General features: G+C 49.1%; 11 protein-coding genes across 11 annotated transcripts; 8 read left to right on the forward strand and 3 right to left on the reverse strand.

The window, feature by feature from the left end:
* Positions 1–612: 612 nt before the first annotated feature.
* Positions 613–1,607, forward strand: CI109_101613 (uncharacterized protein; the record flags this gene model as incomplete). Its single annotated transcript, XM_032002450.1, has 4 exons — positions 613–631; positions 683–931; positions 1,030–1,312; positions 1,421–1,607. 4 exons carry the CDS (start codon positions 613–615, stop codon positions 1,605–1,607), a joined length of 738 nt encoding a protein of 245 aa, XP_031863387.1.
* A 446-nt stretch (positions 1,608–2,053) lies between these two features.
* Positions 2,054–2,735, forward strand: CI109_101614 (uncharacterized protein; the record flags this gene model as incomplete). Its single annotated transcript, XM_032002449.1, has 6 exons — positions 2,054–2,071; positions 2,143–2,191; positions 2,258–2,364; positions 2,480–2,504; positions 2,577–2,603; positions 2,668–2,735. 6 exons carry the CDS (start codon positions 2,054–2,056, stop codon positions 2,733–2,735), a joined length of 294 nt encoding a protein of 97 aa, XP_031863386.1.
* A 273-nt stretch (positions 2,736–3,008) lies between these two features.
* Positions 3,009–4,546, reverse strand: CI109_101615 (uncharacterized protein; the record flags this gene model as incomplete). The annotated part of the gene is made up of 7 exons (XM_032002448.1): positions 3,009–3,076; positions 3,140–3,356; positions 3,424–3,511; positions 3,591–3,979; positions 4,070–4,319; positions 4,442–4,467; positions 4,535–4,546. 7 exons carry the CDS (start codon positions 4,544–4,546, stop codon positions 3,009–3,011), a joined length of 1,050 nt encoding a protein of 349 aa, XP_031863385.1.
* A 367-nt stretch (positions 4,547–4,913) lies between these two features.
* CI109_101616 (uncharacterized protein) lies at positions 4,914–5,890 on the forward strand (the record flags this gene model as incomplete). The annotated part of the gene is made up of 3 exons (XM_032002447.1): positions 4,914–5,118; positions 5,333–5,585; positions 5,755–5,890. 3 exons carry the CDS (start codon positions 4,914–4,916, stop codon positions 5,888–5,890), a joined length of 594 nt encoding a protein of 197 aa, XP_031863384.1.
* Positions 5,891–6,038: 148 nt separating this feature from the next.
* Positions 6,039–11,513, reverse strand: CI109_101617 (uncharacterized protein; the record flags this gene model as incomplete). Its single annotated transcript, XM_032002446.1, has 17 exons — positions 6,039–6,263; positions 6,351–6,512; positions 6,580–6,763; positions 6,816–6,875; positions 6,932–6,972; positions 7,036–7,145; positions 7,252–7,645; positions 7,698–7,839; positions 7,893–7,956; positions 8,016–8,030; positions 8,093–10,081; positions 10,135–10,545; positions 10,599–10,659; positions 10,720–10,907; positions 10,971–11,085; positions 11,146–11,429; positions 11,486–11,513. The coding sequence occupies 17 exons, from the start codon at positions 11,511–11,513 to the stop codon at positions 6,039–6,041; spliced, it is 4,473 nt and encodes a 1,490-aa protein (XP_031863383.1).
* Positions 11,514–12,033: 520 nt separating this feature from the next.
* Positions 12,034–13,967, forward strand: CI109_101618 (uncharacterized protein; the record flags this gene model as incomplete). The annotated part of the gene is made up of 4 exons (XM_032002445.1): positions 12,034–12,349; positions 12,425–12,591; positions 12,660–12,751; positions 12,893–13,967. 4 exons carry the CDS (start codon positions 12,034–12,036, stop codon positions 13,965–13,967), a joined length of 1,650 nt encoding a protein of 549 aa, XP_031863382.1.
* A 327-nt stretch (positions 13,968–14,294) lies between these two features.
* CI109_101619 (uncharacterized protein) lies at positions 14,295–16,704 on the forward strand (the record flags this gene model as incomplete). Its single annotated transcript, XM_032002444.2, has 8 exons — positions 14,295–14,804; positions 14,981–15,501; positions 15,549–15,633; positions 15,699–15,801; positions 15,913–16,155; positions 16,211–16,322; positions 16,393–16,506; positions 16,578–16,704. The coding sequence occupies 8 exons, from the start codon at positions 14,295–14,297 to the stop codon at positions 16,702–16,704; spliced, it is 1,815 nt and encodes a 604-aa protein (XP_031863381.2).
* Positions 16,705–17,075: 371 nt separating this feature from the next.
* On the forward strand, positions 17,076–18,524 carry CI109_101620 (succinate dehydrogenase, cytochrome b556 subunit; the record flags this gene model as incomplete). Its single annotated transcript, XM_032002443.1, has 5 exons — positions 17,076–17,121; positions 17,277–17,325; positions 17,595–17,700; positions 17,912–18,155; positions 18,436–18,524. 5 exons carry the CDS (start codon positions 17,076–17,078, stop codon positions 18,522–18,524), a joined length of 534 nt encoding a protein of 177 aa, XP_031863380.1.
* A 227-nt stretch (positions 18,525–18,751) lies between these two features.
* CI109_101621 (uncharacterized protein) lies at positions 18,752–19,940 on the reverse strand (the record flags this gene model as incomplete). The annotated part of the gene is made up of 3 exons (XM_065967022.1): positions 18,752–19,104; positions 19,205–19,453; positions 19,658–19,940. The coding sequence occupies 3 exons, from the start codon at positions 19,938–19,940 to the stop codon at positions 18,752–18,754; spliced, it is 885 nt and encodes a 294-aa protein (XP_065823094.1).
* Positions 19,941–20,290: 350 nt separating this feature from the next.
* On the forward strand, positions 20,291–21,220 carry CI109_101622 (uncharacterized protein; the record flags this gene model as incomplete). The annotated part of the gene is made up of 4 exons (XM_032002441.1): positions 20,291–20,366; positions 20,480–20,587; positions 20,770–20,897; positions 21,023–21,220. 4 exons carry the CDS (start codon positions 20,291–20,293, stop codon positions 21,218–21,220), a joined length of 510 nt encoding a protein of 169 aa, XP_031863378.1.
* A 506-nt stretch (positions 21,221–21,726) lies between these two features.
* On the forward strand, positions 21,727–23,238 carry CI109_101623 (uncharacterized protein; the record flags this gene model as incomplete). Its single annotated transcript, XM_032002440.1, has 3 exons — positions 21,727–21,830; positions 21,911–22,566; positions 22,688–23,238. The coding sequence occupies 3 exons, from the start codon at positions 21,727–21,729 to the stop codon at positions 23,236–23,238; spliced, it is 1,311 nt and encodes a 436-aa protein (XP_031863377.1).
* Between the last annotated feature and the right edge of the window lie 91 nt (positions 23,239–23,329).

Consider the following 23,329-nt stretch of genomic DNA (forward strand, 5'->3'; position numbering starts at 1 on the left):
CATGGTTTCACGCACTCTGATTCCCCCCAAGGAGGGCATTTTCGCTAACGCACGAGAGATGCAAATTGCGCTAATATGTCGCGGGCAGCCACAGTTGTATATCTCGTTTTCTTGGTGAAGGCCTTTTCGTTTCCCGCGCCTTGACATCGCTCCATGAGCTTGATGATCTTGGAGGACTGAATGTCCACAAGTGCCTCGCGACCTCAAGCACGCCACGCCCTAATTTCGGCTACAGTCCATGGCATATGAAGATTTACTTGACATTGGTCGTTAATGGCCAGCTCGTGTACCCACCGAATGAAGCACAGTCTAGGAAGCAGCCATATGTGGGACATGCACCATAATGTTGTGTATACACTCTGACTCTCAGCCGACAAGTGAGTAAAGGCAGCTCGATCAGAGTACGAATGGAGATGACTGGCTCGCCGGCGGAAGTGATCTGTCTCAGATGAGGATGCTAAAAATAACACTAATAGCTCGTCAGTCTTGGTCATCCTGTACATGTTGCCATCTTTGGTGGGTCTTGGCGCGATGACATATATAAGTGATGCATGCATAACCTTATGGAGGGACGTCCGCTCCACCTCCGAATAGCGCTTGTGATACATTATCATGTCTACTGTCTATCTTGGTGGGTGGGAGACACAGTTTGAATTAGAGCTGATATCAACTACGAGCACAGTCACTGGAGCCAATCGAGGCATTGGTCTTGCCTTGGTCACTGAGCTTTCTACCAAATCAACCACCATCGTCTACGCCACGGTTCGCGATCTCGCTTCACCAGATATCCGAGAATTATTAGCGCTTGCTGGCAAGAACAGCAATGTCAGAGTTGTCAAGTTGATCGCTCCGAGCGAGGAGGATTCGAAAGCGTTGGCCAAGAGGATCGAGGAGGAAGTCGGTCATCTAGATGTTGTCATTGCCAACGCGGGTGAGTTGTATCATCCTACTGATTCTGATTCTGCCAACGAAGCTTTGGAGATTACTTTCATGGCTGATACTGATTGTTCCTGATTTGATATACTGTAGCTATCGATGGCCAGGGTAAAATCGTCGAAGCATCCATCGAGACTTTCATCAACGCTTTCCAAGTCAACACCATCGGTCCTATCGTTCTCTTCAGAGCCGTCCATTCTCTCTTGGAGAAATCAAAACGTCCCATATTCGCAGATATCAGTTCTATTTCAGGATCAATCACGAATGGATACGCGCCAGCTGAACAAGCTGCTTATGCAATTAGCAAAGCTGCTTCGAACATGTTTGTGAAAGGGATATCGATCGAACATCCAAACATCATTGCTTTGGCACTTCAGTGAGTGGATCATCCTCCCCTGGGGTGTTGAATCACAAAAGCCCATCTGTCGAACGACGAAACAAGTGTTTATTGCACCGGCTGACCTTACAATCTGTGGTAACGCAGCCCAGGACTGGTCAAAACTCGGAACACGACTCACCTCTTAGATATGTTTGGCATCAAAGACCTCTCAGAGATTGGGGGTATCACGACCGACGTATCTGCCAAAGGTGTGATCAAGGTCATTGAGGAGTCGGACAAGTCTCACACCGCTACGTTTAGAGATTACAAGGGGGATACCGTTCCATGGTAGTAGTACCCCCCTTACAATTTTCAGGTGTTATCGATGCACTTGAACTTCCGAGTCTGTAGTCAATGATCTATCCCAGATCCATGTTACTGCTTGGTCATGACTGCTACGCCCATGTCAGCAAGGCATTCTTAAAACGTGAAGATGATTGTTGTTCTGATTATTATGGATCTGCAATCCTGACAAACAAGACGACCGGTAACTCACCGGACATTCCGGCTCACGTCATCAAGTCATCTCGTCTCGTCTCGCCTCGCATGTACCTCCACTTCTAAGAGAGGAGTGGTCATCATCGTCACGTCAGAAGAAATCACTCTGGAGCATACTCGTATACGAGTAGCTTACAACTCGGTTACATATACTCGTAATCCATTCCTCATCCTCAATTGTCATAACTCAATCCAATCACTTCTCATATACTCTATACTACTAGTCAGATATCATACACTATGGCAGGATTCATTCAAGTGAGCTTTGGGCAACCCCCAACGAACAGGCTTCACCGACTAACATTCCTCGCTCTGCTCCTTTCGCACAGTTTGTTACCATCACCGCCAAACCAGGTCAAATCCAACAACTCCTGAAGCGTGAGTCGCTGAACAAATGTAGCAAGTGGATACCACTGACACGTTTGTTTCGCACTCCCTTCTTAGATGTTAGAGCCATCACTGCTGAAGTTGCAGCGAACGAGCCTCGTACTTTGAAGTATTACGGAGCGCAGAGCAAAGATAATGAGAACGTTGTTCACATCTGGGAAGAGGTGAGTCATTTCGAACTGTGTTCTAGCACCTGATATCTACCGTGTGCAAGCGGTCCAAAAGAGCGTTTGCTCTCACATAGCTCAAAAGACATTGCTGACTTCACACCGACCGCAGTACGACTCTGACGAAGCTTTGGCCAGTAAGTTCCCTTTCTGACCCCCCATGATGCTCAATGGATAGCACTGATCGCCCTAACGTCTATCCTCCATAGTCCACCGACAAGGTAAAGCGTACGGAGGTGAGTGCACATAGCAGCGAGACATTATCTGAGTATCGTAGCTGATATGACTGTACCCGAGTAGAATTCAGCGCAAACAGGGATACCCTCTTCGGCTCGGACATCAAGCTCGACCGATTGACCCCTCTCTAGATTTGACATACCAGTGATGTCGCTCAGACCTCTGGATGTACGAATGTATATAATGAAAGTATGTCAGAAGATCGATGACAATCTAGATTTCAAGGACGAGTAAAGCTTCCCAATGCCAGCCAGCTGCATACATGACTGACAAACGACAATCGTGAATGGTGATGATGATGCATACAAGCTGTGTTTATTTACTTTTATTTACTTTTATACTTGTTTGATGGTCTTATTGTGTCCTGCCATGCGGCCTACCCTTTACATTTGACGGATCCCTATCTATCTGTCTTCCTCATCCAACCAGTCGAGGAACTGAGGAGTGAAATATGACAAGATAATGCTCGCGCCTGTTTATACACCCCGTGTGCATCAGTGACCGTTCTCGCCAATCCGACAAACAAATCACTCACCCGCTCGAACCATACTCTCGGTAGTCTCAAATGCCATATCTTTTAAATCATAGATACCCTTCTCAGCACCTGCGACGACCATCGCATATTCTCCTGAGACCTGGTAACAAGCTGTAGGAAGGTGGGGAGCGAACTGCTGGCAGTCTGAAATGATGTCGAGGTATGGTAGGGAAGGCTTGACCATGATGATATCGGCACCCTCATTTGAGTCTCGTACCTGCAGCAAGTCGAGCAGCACGCCACAGTCAGCTTTGTGATGTTCAGAGCAAGGCGGAGGCACTCACGATAGCTCGTCTGGCAAGGGCACGTCCGTTTGGTGGAAGTTGATAACACTTCCTGTTACCAAAGTTTGGAGGGATTCCAGCTGCTTCTCTGCGATCCGAAACGAAATCATGATCATCAGTACGCACGAATCTTCCGCTTACGATGCACGAATTCAGCTTTGACTCACCTGAAAGGTCCATATAAACCACTTGCGAATTTAGCCGAGTAACTCATCAGAGCGCATCTGTTCCCGTAACCAGCATGCATCAGACCCAGTTTGATGGCCTTGATCCTTCCATCCATCATATCACTAGGAGCTACGCAGTGCGCTCCAGCTTTCGCATAAGCAACTGCGACTTCTGCGATTCGTTGGGCGGAAGGTTCCGGATCGATGGTTGATGCGTTGGAATGGGTAGGGTTGGGGAGAGAAGAGAGGATACCGCAATGGCCGTGAGAGGTGTATTCGCATAAGCACACGTCGACGGTGAGCATGAGTTTGGGGAAGAGTTTGGAAAGGAGGTGAAGGGCTTGGATGACAGGGGTGGATTCGTCATCGGCTGGACTTCCTCGTGGATCCTGATTATACATCGCAAGTCATCAGCATACTCCATACCATGACCGTTACACAACACTGTCGCACGATGATGAATGCTTCCTGCAGCTTACCTTTTCCATCTTCTCAGGTACACCAAACAAAATCACACCTTTCAATCCCTTCTTGATCAAGGGCCCCAAGAACCCTTCCAATTTGTTGATACCCCATCTTTTTTGGCCCGGTAGAGTTGAGATGACAACTTCGGCATCGGGGTCGTCGGAGAGGAAGATCGGGTAGATGAACATGGATTTTGTGAGATTTCGACCGTTTGATTGCCATGATCGGAGGACGGGGTGGTGAATCCCGCCAGAAATCATGGAGCTGCAAGAGACAGAGACCTAAAGTCAGCTTTTGATGCGCGGGAGTAAGAACTTTGACGAAGATCATCCTAGGTGAGGAGAGTGGGACGAGACAGGAAGCAGAGAGAAACCACCACCACGTACGTGACATCGAGAGGTGGGGCTTGGAACTATTTTGGACGATAACATCAGCAATGCGCCACTCGTACTCGCCTTTCACGTTCGGCGGCGACTTACGGTGTTGGACATCTTGCTACGTTGGATTTTAGTTACAAGTGGGAATATCTGTCGTTTGGGGAGGGGAGGGTCGTGATTTTAGAGGGATTGTAGAAGGTAGAATCGAATTTAGTCGACCCATATGTATATTGTTATCGTATCATGTCTTTCACTGGTGATCGACTAGGTGACTGATGATTCCCTAACTTTTTGGTTTCCCACGGTTGAAATTCGCGCTTGAATTGTCCGATATCACCCATTGCTCAATCGTCACTCGCAAGACCTTAGTGGTTACTCATTACTCATACACCATACTTGGTACTCTATGCATTGACAATCAGGACCATATACGTTCGATACGGACTAGTTCAAAGCATTCCCCACCGAGCCTCGCACCAAGATGGCAACCCGACCACAACCTCCTCCCTCGTCCACTCGTACCGAAGTCCAAGTCGAATCCACCCCTTCGTCAAGCACCTCGATCCCATCTTCACCACCGCCTAGTGGTGTACTGAAATTACGTGGTGGACCATTGAAGGCCCAAAGAGTGGTATGGAGTGACGAGACGGTGGATAATGAAGGTATGGGAAAGAAGAAGTCGAAGAGTGAGTCGGTTTGTTCACTTCTTCCAGGAATGATAGTTCCCATTCAAGCGTTGTGTCTTCTTTGGATCTATCGTCATGGGGTCTACTTCCCGCGCTATGAGGGTGATATGTCTGCAGCGGCGATAGTACACCCGTTCAGCGGCGACATCGGGCGTTTGAAGAAGCTCCAATGCACATTGTACTACCTTACTGACGTTCCATTTCTTCCTCGCAGTCTGCTGCATATATCACAAACCAAGAGCATTCGACGAATCATCATCTGACGAATCTTCTTCTTCCTCATCGTCTTCATCTGGTGGTCAGCCCTCTCGACCGAAACGCAAGACGCGGAGTCATAAACACCATGATCATAATCATGGAGGTGAAGGACAAGCTCATAGAGTGGGAGACGGAGCGAATGTCGAATTGGAGCAGAGTGAGAGTGAGGAGTCAGAGTCGGATGGCGGAGGTGGGGATGGACGTGCGAGGTAAGCTTAATCGTCCTCTCTTATCCTTCCTCGATTTAAGATATACTTGTTCGCCTTCACCCTGGCACGTCGACACTCTAATGTCTTACCAATATCAAACTCCGACTTCATCTCTGAACGGCTGCTTCTTCCCCTCCTTTAACCGCATACTGACTCTGATTCTACGCAGACCTGCTCGAAAACCACGTCGTCAACACAACCATCATCACTCGCACGACTGCGATCATTCAGACGGCGCCAAACCGAATCGATACGATTCGCAACCGAAACCGCCCAGCTCGTCAAAGGGTAATGGTAAAGTGTAACTGTGCTTTTTAGTCTCTCTGTTTAGGAGTATCACCCTTGTATCTATATCTAGATGTATTCATACTGTATTTCGTGATAACTACGATTTGGCTTACTCCTATGGCTACATGTGCAAACAACCCCTTTCGTCTATTGCGCGCCCCGCCGCTATACCACTCCAACCGAAAGCTCCTCTTCAGTCCACACACCCACACTTAAACACTTCAAACCCAACTCAAACCACTGCTCTTGAGTCTCGTTCAACCTCCTACCTCTCAACCTACTTGTCATAGCTTGAGCGAATTGTTCTCTTAATTTCTTGAGCGCGAGAGATGTTTTGGGTGTGATATTATATCTGATCTTCCGATCAAGATGGAATGAAGAGGCAGAGATCTACACCCGAACGAACGAAAATCAGCACTCGTTCTACACAGTCTTCCGCGAGGCTGGAGCTTGTCAAAGCAAGGCAATTGTACTCACTCTGAAATCCGCATTGTCGCCACATAGCAATACCAACGCTCTATCATCCACGGGTCCAGTCTCCCACGCATACAGTCGTTTTGACTGCATGAGTGTGAAATAGGCTAGGTAATTTGTCCCGAAGTCCGCTTTGGAAACACGGCGATTGACCGAGCTTGGATGCTGCGTCGAGGAACATGCATTAGTGGGATGGCCACTTTTCGAAAAGCGAAATATGGTCTGGACTCACAATGGCGACAGGTTGCTGATTAATGATGGTCTTCATACCACCATTTGCTCCGTCAAGCGACAATAGCTTAGGATATAGCCCGGAAGCAATTGCAGCTCCGAGGATTTGTACATCTTCGCCGTTCACGTTGAGATCCTCCGGGACTGTGACGAAGCGAGTTCGTACTCCGCGAGAAAACCGGGCTCTGCATGTCGCGGTCAGCTGAATTATATTGGTGGAAGTATGAGGCAACATACTGGCTGACTTCTTGTCTCTGAGCAGATGTTGCCTCGACAAAGGAAGAATCAACAAGGTATCTATATCCAATCGATCGATCAGTATCAACCCGATCTCTACCCTTGGGAGCACTTACGCAAGCAACTGCTGTCGAAGCTCTTCGATTTGTTGCAAGTTCTACCAATCACACTCCATGTCAGCAAGAGATGCCTCTATTGAGTCAACGAACTGTACACTTACCTGCTGCGAGACAAAGTTCTTCTTGCAGAAGACCCGGACGAAATTCGGGTTTTCGGATGCCTTTCTCCAGCTTTGGAAGACGTTTGCAAGGGTCAAGAAGTCGCTATTGCCTGTACGCGAGACATAAACAAGATCAGTTTTCTTTTCGACTGTCGATCGACTTGCCCCATGTTGCGTTCGAGGTAGAAGGAGACTAGCTTAGTCAGATTCACTCACCAACAGCGAATCCCTTCTTGGCGGCTTCGGCCTGCGATTCAAACCCAAACGGGGTCACAAAAGGCGACTTGGAATTCAATGTAGCCGCAATGGTCAAAGCCGGATCTAAACACTTGAACAACGCCGCTACCAGTAAAAATTTGCCCAGATGCACGTCCATCGGCAGTTTCGAGAGTAATCGACCCATCGGCGTGATGTCCTCATTCGTTGTGAGGGCTTTGACTTCGACCAAGGACGCGATGGCACGTTGGATGTTTTGGGAGGATGGTGGATCTAGCGCCTGCAAGAGAACCGATTCGATGGTGTTCCCAAGAGGCACCTTGAGGATTTTGATTCGAAGTGCTAGATCTTGCAGTGACAAACGAAGCATCTCGGGTATAGGGTGTTCAGCAAGCTGAATCCTTCGTCAGCTGCCCTGTCTAGCGGAAAAATAATGATCGACATACCTGCGTGTCGTGTCTTGCCTTTGTGAACAGATGATAGGCAAGACCTTCCTGCACACGACCAGCTCGTCCTCGTCTCTGTTTGGCATTACTTTGAGCGATGTACGTTTCTACTAGTCGAGAAAGCTGTCGCTTCTCGTCATATCTAATACTTGAGGTGTTAGAAGCGTTTTTTAGGTGTTGTCGCCCAACACTCACCGCATCTCCCTGTGCTTTCCGCTATCGATCACGCAAGTGATATCGGGGATGGTAACACCAGTTTCTGCGCATCACACATCCATCAGCGATATGCTTTCAAGGTGTTGTGACTGCCAGACTCACCAGCAATGTTCGTCGCTACATGCGACGGGTTAGGTCCCCAATTAGCACTTTGCCTACCAATATGATAGTCAACTCACAAATGACAATCTTCCTAACTCCATCTGGCGGCTTGTCGAACACCGCACTCTGGCCTTCAGATGAGATACTACTGTGCAAAGGCCAGACCACGAAATCCCTACTTCCAAAAGCGGGATGACTGCCTAGCATATCGTTCAATTTCCGGATCTCCGCCAAACCAGGCATGAAGACCAAAGTTGCTTGTGAGAACGGTCGAAGGTTTGTGTCCTCGTAGCATATCTTTTCGAGGAGTCGAACGATCAGATCATAAGGAATCTGTCTGGAATCCAGAAGGTTGACTGTAGATACTGTAGCAGATGAATATCGCGCTGATGACAGTTTAGCAGGGTTGCTTGTTGAGGGTGTGTTGGTGCCGCTACCTTCGTCATCGGACGGGTCGGAATCTGACTTGGCGCCTTCCTCATTCCATTCGACCATCTGACTTGAGGGTTTGAAGTGTCGCCCTCTCACAGCGAATGGAGACGATTCGTCAATATGCCAGCCGGACGTCTCAATCGCGTCTTCGAGATAATTGACTTGAACCGGGAAGGTTCGACCAGGAACAGCGAGGAAGGGACATCCTCCAAAGAAAGAGGAGATCTTGTCCGCATCGACTGTAGCTGACATGAGGACCACTTTCAGGTCTTTCCGTTGTTGACATAATTTCTTCAAGACGATAAGGAGGAAGTCGGACTCGATCGATCTTTCGTGGACTTCGTCGACTATGATGTGAGTGACCTCGTCGAATGCCGTTCCCTTCGATCCACCGCTTGAGCCGCTCTCCAACATTCGTAACGCGATACCGTTGGTGACAAAGGCCAGTCTCGTAGCTGCCGACACTTTCGCTTCGAGTCGGATGGAGTATCCGACAAGGGAGGAGTTCGTACCCATTTGCCCTGCGCTATCTCCCAGCTCTTGCGACACTCGCTGGGCAAGTGAAATCGCACTGATTCGCCTTGGTTCCGTGACGTAGATCTTGCATGGTTTCCCCTTTGCGAGCTGATCTTCCAGAATGAATGATGGCAGCTGAGTCGATTTACCACATCCTGTTTCTCCGCTTAGAACCATGATCTGTGATGAATCGAGCGTCGAGATGATCTGGTCTCGGAACGAGGCGATAGGAAGGGAATTACGTTGTTGCAGCATGGTTTGGTAAGCTGACGAGTTGCGCCGCCTCTCAAACTCGGTTTGCAGTCTCTCGACATATCGGTCTGGTCGTTCTTCGTCGACTCGTGTCGTCTCCGCGTTCGTGGTTGTAGCCGTTGTCTTTGACCCATCGATCTTCGACTCGACTGGCGGTAGGATCGCCTTCTTCTCGTATATCGCTTTGACCTGCGCCCAGACTTCTCTTTTCCCAGCATCTTCTTTCTCCTTCCTTTTCACTTCCAACTCTTCCCACAATTCTCTGTAAGAAGGGGGCATCGTCCTCCAGTTCACCCCGACAAATTCTCCCTCTCCCGAAAGTTCGCTCAATGCAAGTGTAGCCACGTAATTCTCAGCTTCCGCCATATCATCACAAGCGATATCCTCCATCTTCCACACCTTCCTTCTCGTAGCCGACCATCGAATTTCCAGTCCAGCGCGAGCTGCGCGGCTGGCGCCGGACAGACGAGCATAAGTGACAACAGCCTGTTTGGCCGACTTGGCAAGAGACGATTTGAGAACGTTCTTGGGGATCGTTCCAGCAAATGACATTTGCTTCGGAATAGGCATGGAGCGGATCGCAATGACAGTGTTGTTTGACGAACTCTCTTCGGCGGGTGTTGGTTCGGCAGGCTCGTCCAACATACCACCAAACAGACCTCCATCCTCATCATCATCATCTGCTACTGTTTCGAAAACGTCTTTGATGTCAGGCTGGACGATTGTATCGGCCTGAGGGATTTCAGTGGATCCGTTGATCGGGGTGTTGGCGGGAATTCCAGCCTTGTCGTGCAAAGCTGTACCCTTCAGTTTCGCAGCGAGGGCAGCGGCATCCCTTTGTGATTTGAGTCCTCTCAATATGACGTCTAGAAGATTGATCAGCTAAGGGCAGTAGTCTTGTCGACTTTATTGAGCTTACCCGCGTCCTTCCGGCTGAACAGATACTCCTTCTCAACTTTTCCGATCCTGTCTTTCAAGCTTCTCATTTCCGGAGTCTCCAGTATCACTCCATTACCCTTGCCTTTCTTCCCCTTCCCCTTACCTACTGCGCCACCTCCCGCCGCTAACCTTAAACTGTCCAGCTCGAGGGAAAGTTTCGCCCAAGTCTCGTTGATCTTATTTGTGTCGAAGTCTTCGTCAGAGTCTGAATCGGAAGGCGCAGCGGAGTCTAATGACTGGAAGAGAGATCCGGGGGCGGTGGAGGAGGTAATGGAAGGATCAGTTGCAGGAGGTAGTATCGGTTGTTTGGTGGAAGTTGTGCTCTCTTCTGGCTCTTCAGGTGCAGGCACATCTATCAGAACCTCTTGGGGCTCGGCAACGAGACTTGGTTCTATGAATCTTCGTCAGCCATGCAGTATTTGAAGTTTGGTAGAATATACTCACCGTCCCGCTTAGCATACTCTCCTCTTTGCAGGCACTCATCCTCGCTAAGATTGTTCCACATCTGTTTCATTTCGTACGTCAGCTCGTCCTAATCTCACATCTGTGCAGGATCAAAACTCACCCATTCAAGAGCTTCTTCCCAGCCGTCACCCTCTTTCAATCCTTCTAGCATACATTGCTCGACCCGCTCGGCGCTAAAGCCCAGCTTCCGCAGGACGTGGAACGCAATGAACAGTCGTAATAGGGTTTTCTCATTCTCGGAGGGCGATGCAGCCGACGGTATAGTCTCGATCGAAGGTTTTGAGGGATCTGTAAATGAGGTGGTAAGCTTCGAGTCGAGAAGCTTGATGGTAGACTAAGAGTATTACGAACCTGCCAAAGAAGCTTTCTCTTCTTCCAAGGCGAGCTCTAAAACACGATCTCTGATATTCTGGTTGATTTCGAGCTTGGGAAAAGATGTGGCCAGTCGTCGATCATACTCAATAGCCTTTTGAGACGACGACATATCAGTCGATAGCCAAAAAAGGATTGTCATGAAGATACCCACTTTGACAATACGTGAAACTTCCTTTTCTCCCTTGTCATGCAGCTTCTCGACCAGAGATTGAAGAGCTGCCCTCTCAATCGCTTCTTCGTCGTCCCAGTCTGCCTGTGCATCTATACCTTTACCAGGTGCGTCACTACCAGAGGGAGCAGCTCCATTTTGGCTAGCTGGAATATCGGAAGCTGTAGCTTGTGATTCGTCTTGCCTTTCTGTTGATGCCTCCGGTTCCGGCGGAGGAGCAACGGGCTTTTTGGCTGCTGAGGTAGTCGCGAAGCCCCTCTGGACGGCTGATAGGGGAGGCCTAGTCAACTTGGATACGATTTGTGTGATGAAGGACACTCACGTTTGAGGGATAGCTTCTTCTTGGCCATGGTATAGCGTGACTGTGCGGCGATGTACAGAGTAAAGGTCAAAGCGATATCAACATGGACGAGCACGAGTAACGATGAAACGAACCTAAGCCAGAACTGAGTTCAAACGAAAACGAGTGTCAGTCAGAGTGGAGCCCCGCATCTCTTTGCTCGTTTTTTTGTTTTTCAGGGTCACATTCCACATCCCATTCTGCTTATTCACGGTGGATGACCCATCAATAATAATAATCTTCACATCATCACCAATCACCAATCAAGTGATACGCTTCGATGCTTACAACTCACACGACGAGGACAACGACGAATCATCACATCATCACTGCATTTCATGATCAGTAATCAGCATCAACTGCCCTCACTTTATTAGATATATCGTTGCATTCGACTTCATTCAATCAAGCTATTCAACACATACATACACGATGTTATCCTAGATCACCCTACACACCACCCGCCACCGACCCACCAACCAACATTACTCATCAACAGATCAACCTTTGTCGTGCTTGTATAGATCATTATGCCAAAGAGAAAGTGTGCACCATGCGACGGATCGACAGCGCCACTCCCTCTCAACTCGTTCGATGCAGCGCTCGACCTTCTAGTATGCGATACGTTCACACGACTGGATCTCCTCACGTCAAAGTTTGAAGCTTGTGCTGGGGTGAAGCTCAACGATGGCGTCGTCAAGAGTCGATGGGAAGAGGCATTGAATAGGTATTGGGTCATGAAGAGTATGGACCAGTTGACATGTTCGGCGAAAAGAGCGCTTAAGAGAGAAGCAGAAGCAGATGGAATGGAACAGGATGGCTTAGTGGCGGAAGATCAAAACAGTGGTGAGTGCGACACCCCTTACGTTCCTCACTTAACGTGGCGAGTGACAATTCTAACGTAGCGGTTTTGGTTGGCAGATCGGAGAGACAGTAATGGTAGACCGTTACCGTCTAACGTCCACCAAGGTGCGATCGTCGTTCATTCCCTTTGCCAAGACGAAGAAAGAGAGTGGCGGCGATGGAGTCCGAAAAGTGGCGATATAGTCTTGGTCGACACCGCTGAAGATGGCTTATGGCCAGGCAAGGTGAGTCGGATCTCTTCAGCGATTCAACATTCTAGCTTCGGAGAGCTAATATTCTACGATATATCCAGATCATAGACAAGAAAACCTTTTTCCAAGGTCGAACGGTACCAAGGGGAAATCATTTCTTCCCTGTTCGTATATACAACGAGAACAAGTCGCCGTGAGTTTTTCAGTTCGAGTCATCGTTCAGTATCCACTCTTTCTCTAGATTCCATCTACATGGATCTTTATTGAGGGTGACCTGAATTCTACATCTGCGAATCGTTCAACCGCAAACGCTTACAAATCATCTCTCATCCAGTATAATCACCATAAAATCCCGTCTTATCCCTCTCAGCTGTCGCCCTACTCCACCCCTTCTGGCCTCCCCTGCACTTCTCAGTGCATATCACCACGCGGCCAACCCTACCACCTTTGACATGATGGCTTCTGCCCGTGAGAGTTTGGCGGCGCATAACCGTACACACCCAGGAGTAGGAGAAGAAGAAGATCGATTGAAAATCAAAGCGGAGAAAGAATCCTGGAACAAACAGGTCAACTGGGTGATGAATGAACGACGATTGGAGAAACTACGAGCGACGACGGAAGAGCGTGAGAGGCGGTTACGAGAAGTTGCCAAGTCGAGTTCGACGTATATGTTGGAGGGCGAAGGTGAAGATACAGAAAGAGGAAGAGGAAGAGCGTGTGTGGATGAGATATCGGAGATGTTGGGATGTCCCAAAAAGAGAAGGATGATGACACCGGAAGATGGACACCGAAATGCTTCCGTTGGTCCTCTATCTGATACTACGTCAAGCATCTTTGGTCCTTCGACCCCAACCAGTGCTGGCGGGATATCCACACCTCAACGAACGTCGTCGCCATCACTCGCATCATTCATCCGACCAGCACTATCAACGCCTCAGAGACCGAACTCTCCACGTCGGATGACACGAAGCGACAAGAGGCGAAACGGGATATACACGGGAATGGGCGAACACTCCCCACGAGCGAACCGAATGGGAAGTTATACGCCACCCCGTATATTACCCTCGGGTGACGAGACGGCCCCTCTATTACTTCTCAATGGAAGTGCGAATGGGGGAGGATCACCTGCGCCTACTCTTCCAAAATTCGATTTCGTCAGTCCTCTCGGTCCTGTCAAGATGGGCAGATTATCCGACTCCATCCCCACCATGCCTACATCACTCGGGAAGATCGGTCGAAGTGGGAGTCTCGAAGTGGTTCGAGAGGAAGAAGGTGAAGAAGAGGAAGATGGATGGACAGTAGTTCAGAAGAAGGGAAGTACGAGGAGAAGAGCCGGTTCGGAACCGCTGGCAGAAAAAGGTGCAGTGGTGAATGGTGGTGGAATGGGTGAAGAGGCTATGGAGCTGTGATGTGATAGATAGATGTGTTATGTCCTTTGCTATTTTGGGTTGTATAGTTGTCAGATTACCATGTATGCGTTGTTGCGTTCCTCCATATCCGCTCAGGTCCGCCTTCCGTAGTCGGTTCTTTTGTCTTGGTTGTATGCGGATCACGTCGAGGGAAATCATCAGTCATCCTCCGATCATCATCCCATCGGATTGAAAGGAGCGGCGGCGAGCTCCGTCATTGTTGTGATTTTCGAACATGATATTGCTCTAAGCACGATATAGTTGTTGTTGTTGATCATCTTCGCAACGCACAATTTCGAATATGAGGTAGACAAGAAGGACAAGCTGATGCGCACTACGATCCGTTACCTTTCCCTCTTTCCGTACCTAAAATTATCACGTCCTGCAGATCCTGGCCGCCATATCCCAAAGCTCAAGACACAATCCCTTCACCGTCGCTTCGTCATGTCCTCTTCTGCCCCGAGGGCGATGCGGGATATCGTAGCGGTCATAGGGACGACAGGAGTGGGCAAATCCCAACTCGCGGTATCACTCGCTCAGTCCCTCACTGCCTCGAGTACATCCTCGCCGTCATCGTCTTCAAGTACCGACAAGCCAAGGACCGTTATTTCTATCTCAACATCGGAAGACACCTCTACCCAGACCAACTCCACGCCGAAACGCGGTCTCGTGTTGTCTGCAGATTCGATGCAGTTGTACAAAGGTCTAGATGTGATCACTAACAAAGTCACAGGGGAAGAGATGGGAGGTATCGAACATTGGGGCTTGGATATCGTCAGTCCTGGACAAGGGGGAAGTTGGGAAGTTGGGAAATGGTGTAATGAGGCTGATCAGAAGGTGAGTGGCCTCGCTTGAATGAGCTTGAAACTACGTGCCCAATAGACTTTTGAGAAGAGGAGAACAACGTACACTTGTAACCAATCACCAATGATTTCCATCCTGGAGGAGAGAAGAGATCACACGGCAGTCCCAAGAGTCTATGCAATTGCTGACGTCTCGTGAATAACACACAGGTATCGACACTCTCTACCGAAACACTGCCCATCATATGCGGTGGAACACACTACTTCATCCAACATTATCTTTTCCCTCCGCCTGAACTCTCCTTCGACCGTGCAACAACGACCAATCCTCCCACTAGACCTTCCGATCCTCTATCAGTCCGATGGACACCTCCTCATCCTTTACCTGCCTTACCTGACAACTTTGATCCAGACCTCCTAAAGCTACTCGACACTTTCTGGACACCCGATCCCATGTGGCCGGGTAGTACGAACCCAAAAGATGGAAAAGCACAAGCAGGTCCTTCAAATCCAAAGTCGAGTCGACCAACTACGACAGAGGATGATCAGCTCCTTGCTCTGCATAGCTTGTTGCTGACTGTAGATGAGAAGGAAGCGGGGAGATGGCATTGGCGTGATGGACGGAAGGTCAGACGAGGACTGGAGAGATGGTGGGAAAGAGGCGGGAGTGGTCAGGCAGGTAAAGCAGAGGGAGAGCAAGAGGAGGTCGTATCGAAAGGCAGAAGAGCGAGGTAGGTCGTCATATAGTTATCCAGCACTTTGACTGACGATCCGACAGATTCCGTACTCTCATCTTTTGGGTGTATGAGCCTTTAGAAACCCTTAGACCGCGACTCGACAAGAGAGTGGACAAGATGGTCGAGGTGAGCTTTATCACGTACCTATCGGTCTAGTGGAAGGCTGATCATAGTCTTTGCTGATGGCGTAGAACGGCTTGCTGCGAGAGATTGCGGAGTTGAGAGGAATTGCCAAAGAGGTGTATGGCTCAGCGGATGCGGTCGACCATACAGAGGGTATCTTCCAGTCTATCGGTGAGTCATCGCAGGATTACCTCTGTGTCCGTCATGTTCCCATATCTTCCCAGATGTTCTCCCTAGTTTGTATAACGCATTCGACTGACCCAAACCTGTATCGTGTTTTAGGTTACAAAGAGTTTGCAGCGCTAGACCTCAATCAATCTCATCCTCAGTCCGACCCACTCTTCCCAGCAATGCTAGACCGCACAAAGCTTTCAACCCATCAATACGCCAAATCTCAACTGAAATGGATCAAGAAGCAGTTGTTGCCTGCCGTGCGAGAAGCGAGGGCTCTAGGCGGAGAAGTGGAAGTATACGTTGTGCCTGGGGGTGAGGTTGGTGTGAAGCCTGCTGTGGACATCTTGCAATGTGAGCCGGGTCTCCGATTACGTTCTCCGGGAAATCAACTGACGAAGGTTGTTAGCTTTCCTGGACGGCGAAGATGTGCCGCTCGCGAAGGAGATTGGACATCCGGATGCGGGGGAGCTACTTGCTTGTCTTGAAGAGGGCGAGTCTAAAGTACCAGATACTGCAGAGTGAGCGGCCACCCCAAACAGACGTGTCACATGAGAGACAATCACTGATACGTCATCAAATCCTGAGCAGTCGACAGAACATCAACGCACGAAAGAACTGCGAGGCCTGCTCAACACCCGATCGACCATACTCTGTCAGTCTGAAAGAGTGGGATCTGCACATCAAGTCGAAAATACATAAGCGGTAGGTGGATCATCAGCTTATCATACTCGCAGGGAACTGCCTGAAGCTGATACTCTCGTGACACGACACAGCAACGTAAACCCGGTGAAGAGGGACAAGGAGGCGTGGATAGCTCTTCAGCGTGCGAAGGGTGAGGAGAAGCGAACGGAGCGTGAGAGGTTAAAAGGGGATTTGGGAGTGGCTCCTAGTGAAGGTTAAAAGCAATGTCGCGGTCAACTACCATCTAAGTTCCACATCGTCACTCTTGTATTGTGCATACCATCATTACCTGGATAGATATCCAGCATTACTTTGCCATCTGGCCGATGTGACAAGCATACGTTTGTCATGCTACTGTTTGCCACATTCCACTTTATTATCGACGAATACCCCCGAATTGTTCCGACCGGTGTATTATTAGTTGAGCCTGATAATTGGTTCTGATACTAAATGAGATTGACGAATAGCATCCACTCGAGATCACATCAAAGAACGAATACCACATACATGTCTCTTGTTTAACATCGTTGACAACATACTTTCCGTGCTTGTGATTCGATCTTATACACCACTCCGACTACACAATCACGATGGCTTCGATCGTCCGAACTTCCGCTTTCAGGTCCATGGCCAAGCGTGCGTGACCCCGTCTTGTCTCTAACTTGTCGCTCTTCCGATGGGATCTGCGTCTCCTCTCCCTTTTTGGAAGCCGGAGAAGGGGACGAAGATGGGAGATCGGTCTACTTGTTGGGTGGTAGGGGACAATGTGCTAATGTGTATTTGTTTCGTAGCCTCCATGCTTCGTGCTTCGGTGCCGGGTTTGATGCTCGCTCAAAGACGGTGAGTTGTGAGAATGGCTTACGATCGAGATTGGGCGGAAAAGGGAAGGCTGCTCGAGGAGGAGTGTGTTTGGTTCATGGCACAGTCGGATGGTCGGATGCCTATGCCTATCGAAGCGAGCTGGAATTTCAAAGAGTAGCGAGGAGGAGAATTGAAGGGGTGGGAGAAATCATTGAGATAATGATATCGATAGCAACAGATAGCCTTTCGGAGGGAGGGGTTTCGAAGTGGTGGTTCAATGGCTGACATGCTTTGGTTTTGTAACACAGATTCATCGCGACTGACCGACTTACACCTGCTGAGAACATGGCTTTGTTGAACACTCAACGAGAGAAGAGACCTACTTCTCCTCATTTGGCCATTTACCAGCCTCAGGTGAGTGGAGTGATCGGAATGACTACCCATCACTAAAAGTCGCTGTGACGTGATTCGCTGACCTTGTTCTCTTCTACTATCTCTCTTCTGCCTCGCCTCGATCATCGTCACTCGCTTCTACTACCACTCACTCATAACGACCAAACTCCTCCACTTACCTACAAATGCTCGCCCGCAACAATATTACGATACTTTTCTTCCTCGACCACAGATCACCGCCGTCATGTCCGGTCTCAACCGAATCACCGGTGTCGCCCTCTCCGGTGCTCTCTACCTCTCCGCCATGGCTTACCTTCTTCACCCCGTTTTCCCCGCTATCGACTCGGCGCATCTCGTTCAGATCGCCCATGATCTGCCGGTTTGGGCGAAGACTGGGTTCAAGGTGTTATTGGCTGCGCCATTCACTTACCACACTTATAACGGAATCAGACATTTGGGTTGGGATATGGGCAAGGGTGAGTCTGGTTGGGTCTGACATGGGTTTTGGTTTCAAAGACGGGGTTGGGAAGGGAGGGATGTCTGGCTGAGAGTTGGGGTGATCGTGAAGGGGACAAAGACTAGGAGAGATGGCAGAGAAAGATCAGTGAGGGAATGATGTCCATTCATCCTGTTGAGAGAGGCAGTGTACTTTGAGGGGGATTGGTACTGGGCGAAACATCGGTCAAACGCGGGGTTGAAAATGGTGCAAGCGGTTGAAGGGGAATTACAATGCTGACTTTGCCAAACTCCTTGCAGGTCTCACAATCAAGGGTGTCTATGCTACCGGATACACCGTCATCGCCGCCACTGCCGTCTCTTCCATCTACCTCGCTTTCTTCGTTTAATCGGGTCTTTATCGGATCGTGATCGTGGCTGGCTGGCTTATTTGAGGTCGTCGTGATTGTTCATAGGGTGACTATGTTGTCCGCTGTATTTGTTTTTGTTTTTGGGAGAGAAAGATGCAACGCATTGTGATGAACGATCATTCTATCAGCGGTGATGATGCGATCCATGCTATGCCATGCTATTCTAATACACTACAACAAGTCGAAATTGTCTGAAGCTTATCTATTTATCTGAACCAAGCATTGACTCCTACACCAGCTCCTTCTACCCCTTCTGCGGCATGCCACCATCCCTCGGGTATCAATACTGACTCGCCAGCATTCACATCTACCTGACAAGCGCCTGGTAACTCGAATGCTCTTTCTAATTCTACTCGTGTAGAAGCGACGGTATCAGGAGGGAGATCCGATAGATCATCGAGATCATCTTTCGACGAGAATGGCGACAGGGACGTAGGGGAGAAGATACGAGAGACTGGGAGTGGTATTTGGGAGGTGTTGGTATGACGGGGTAAGGCAGAGATATCGAGATGATGTCTAGCTTCAGGAGGCAAGATGTGGAATGTCTTTTTGCCAATGACTGCGGCACGGCATATAAGTCGTTAGCGCTGCCATTCTTACGAATTCAAGCGCCAAAAGCAAGAAACCAAAGAGTGAGAAGGTGAGAGGTTACTACGTACTTTGTGAATATATACCATGGTACGGATCTTTATGAAACGGTGTCCAACTCCCCCTTGGTCCAAGCCACAATGTCCGTCGATACAAACTCTTCTCTTTTCCAACGAGGAAATGGGGTAAAGCGGGTATTGTCTCGAGTAATGAGGGGGAAGTATCGAGGATATCGGATTGGGCGAGATATGCTAGTGGTAGTAAGGAAGGGGAGGAAGAAGAGGGGATGAGGTTGAGGATGAAGGCGTCGAGGAAGAGGCCTACAAAGGTGTCGATGGTGTGTTAGTACGAGTTCAGTAATGAACATCTTGAATAGAGATCGGAAGGACGGTCGTAGATCATAGGGTAGACGGAGGAGCTTCTTCCCCCCCGTGAGAATAGTAGTAACCGTGCCATTTTTGACACTTGACACGCTTGCAAATCAAGATTGGAATGTCATGCCAAAACTCCATACTCTCACTCACCAAAAGGCATCCAAACCCTCTGCCAATCTTTATGCAGATAACCCCTGCCTCTCTTCCCCAGCTCAACTTCCACACTCCTGTTCTCGCCAATGGAATCGCGCAAGACTTTCAGTCCGTCTTCAAGACGCCAAGTGTCCAGTGCTGGCCAGGAAGAGACAAGATCGGGTAGATGAAGAGGTAATGGTCGAGAGGAAGAGGCTGCGATGAGGTGAGATTGGAGTGCAGAGGGCGAAAGCGAGGTTATAGGTTTGGCAGAGCGGATGAGCGGTGATAGTTTCGTCATTGTGAGGAAGCGATATTGAGCCTTACCAGCTTGTCAGAAGATGAACATTAATCATGATAAAGATCGAAGAGTATCTCGACTAGCTTTAGAACGAGGATCGTCAAAGTGGAGGTTGGTTCAAAGTGGAGGAAGTTTTGATATTTGACTTGGGTTTGTTATTGTTTATTTTATCAATTGTCCATTCGCACTCTGCATCATATCTTGACAGCGGCAACGACGACAGAAGACAAGCAACGACACAGACTGAGAAGGAACTTGGGAAAACTCTAAACGACACAACGCAGCGACAAGACGGTGCATTTCGCCGACTGATTCGATAACCACCCTTACATCCACAACAACTGCACGAAATGTCAACTTCGCCTTCAGAGACCAAAAGGGAGAAGCTGGACGTGGAAACTCCCCAAGACCGAGAAGCGAGACTGGGTGAGTCCCGAACTCCGTTTGATCATGCAACCGCACTCTCCTACCACGGCACTGCCCGCTCCACGATATCCGTTGCATCATTCCGAGAAGCTGATCATATTACACCATTCTAGGTCAACTCCTCTCGGGGATCACGACACAACGTGATGACAGATCAAAATCACCTGCATCGCCTATAAATCCTATACCTAGTCGACCATTTGCTATGCCAGAGAGTGATGGTGCGTGAGATACGGTCTTAATCTCCTGACAAAATATCTCGGCTTCCCTCAACTCTATCCAATGTTTCTAACAATGTCAAGTCCGCTTCTCCGGAACCTCCATCTTGCCTTTTCTATATCATTCTCAATGCTGCTTCTGCCATTCCAATGACCTCAGCTGATATGCTGTGTACCCGTGTTAGCCCTCGCAAGAGCCCGAGCTTTCCTCCCTTTATTACAAGCTTCGAACGTCGAGCTCCTAGCTCGAGCGGCTGAAGATCCAGATGCTGTGGATATGGAAAAAGCAGACGGAGACAGGGTAATTGCGATGGTGAGTCCGCCGCCTAAAACCATCCTTCATCTCCACTTTTACTTCATCAGACCAAACGCCCCGTGTCCTCCCTTTCCACGATATGTCTACGGTTCAGCATAGCTGATCCCGCTCAAATGATCTAGGATCTCGGACTCGGGGTATTCGACGCACCTCAAAATCCATCAGGCGATCTTGGTCCAGTGGTCGATTCGAGACCACCTGCAGAATTACAACGGGGCGAAGGTGATAGCGAGGATGAGGATGAGAGTGAGAGTTCTAGTGAGGAGAGTAGTGAGAGCGAGAGTGAAAGTGAGGACGAGAAGAAAGAGGCAGCTTCATGAGGCTCCTAAGCGAATCATCAGCCATACCGTGTACTTTTAGACATTATGTTACGATCAGTCTGTATCGCGGATGTTTGACCGTCTTGGAGATGTCAGGTACACTGAGAGGGGGCAGACAGGATGACCCAGTAGCTTGACCGAGGTGGTCAAAGGCCACTCACTTATCTAGCGTTGGCTGTTGCGAGTTTGAGGGCTCTTCATACATATTCTAGGAGTGGGGTACAATACGTTGATCAATCCATTCTGATAATCACGTCCGCACGAAGATGTTATACGACTTCTGCTGCCTCCGTCCCGGATATTGCAGACAGCTGATAAGATTAGATCTTTGTTTTTGCCACAAAGTTCCAGAATTTCAGAATTGGTTGCATCTCGCGTAGTTACAACCAAATCACGCTCTACTCTTCTTCTCACACAATAACCACCACTACGACTTACCACCCACCACGAGGAGGGACCCGTTGATACAAGAGTGACGTATTCAACAAGAGTCACTTATTGGTATCATGGACAGTCTCACACCAGACCAGGCGCAGGCGTTATGGGATGCAGGAGGGTTCCTCGTCATCACGGACTTACCGCAAGGTAGCGAGTTCGGTATTGACGGGACGTAAGTGAGCCCCGGCTCTTCGCACCCTCAACCAAAATCTAATACTTATGCACCTGCTGACATTCCGCTCGCTTGAACAGAGTCCACGTCGTTCGTCGGTTCTCGGGTATCAAATTCATTCCTCCAGGTCTCCATCTCATAACCTGGTCTCCTCCCACTTCTCCTACCTCAGCCGCTTTCGACACCAATTCCGACTCGAATGTAAATGCTGGACCTTCGACTATACCTATACGACATGCTCTCCTACGCGAATTCAGACCTCGTGAGAGGGTAGTATTGACCTACGACACCAAATCCGAGTCAGTACCATTGATAGACCACGCCGACCCAGAGGGAGGTACCGCTATGATTTCAGACGATCATCTCCGAACTTTGGATAAGGAGATGGCACCATACCCATTTGAAGGATTAGAACAATGGAAATCACAAACGAACGAAATCACTTCCGAAATTATCAGATCAGTCTTGGGGGAAGATGGAAGAGTTGATGGATTGATGTCCGTAGAAGGAGAAGAAGAAGATGGAGAGTTGAAGGGGATCAAATCCGATTTGGAAAAGATGGAACTGTCATCCTCAGCGGTGGCGGTGGCAGGTGGACAGAGGACGAGGAGTATGAGATTTCCTAACTTTGATTTGAAACGGAGCTGGAGGGATGGAGCGGTCGGTGAAGAGGTGACGAGGTATTCGAGGGATAAGAGTTGGTTATTGGGAAATTTGATCAAGGAATTAGATAATGGTGAGTACACATACCGCCGGCAGAGTACTATTCTGCCCCCTGCTCTGGCATAACCTCTGGCCGGTATGAAAGCGTAACACTATGACTTTCCGACTGACCCATGGCTTTTTCTCTGTCGCAGACCCGATCAAGATCATTGCCCACCTCCAACTAGCATTCGTCCTCCTCCTCCAGCTCTCGTCCTATTCCGCCTTACTAGTGTACAAACGATTCCTAACTCTTCTCTGCCAATCTCCCTCGTTCCTCTCCACACCACCCGACTACCTCCCCTCGTCTTCCGATAAAAACATCAAGACGATCCGACGGTTATACTTGTCGCTACTCCATACCTTATCGGCAGAGCTGGAAGCGTTACCCGCGAATTCTTTCGAAGGGGAATTACCTGAGATGGATTTGTTCTATCTCGATCAGATTGAGAGTCTGAGGAAGAACCTCGCCGGAGCGATGTGGCAGTCCTCCTCATCAGGATCAGCGGGAGCGGGAGCGGGGGCGGGCGGGGAAACGGGGTGGAAGGAGGGTGATAGAGAAGTCCTCAAGAGCAATTGGAACAGATTACGTGATGTAGGTTGGAAGAAGTGGAATTGGGATATAGATGAGATAACCCACATCGTTGAAGATGATGAGGAAGAAGAGGAAGAAGGAGAGTATGCTCCCGTCGTCGTGGAGATGTAGTATAGATGCATACATATACACAAAAGTTCAAATACAGTACGAGTACGGAAGATCTATAATACATATGAGATACTCGACCACATGTCGTGAA

Source organism: Kwoniella shandongensis, chromosome 3 (assembly GCF_008629635.2).
Source record: "Kwoniella shandongensis chromosome 3, complete sequence".
Classification (NCBI taxonomy): domain Eukaryota; kingdom Fungi; phylum Basidiomycota; class Tremellomycetes; order Tremellales; family Cryptococcaceae; genus Kwoniella; species Kwoniella shandongensis.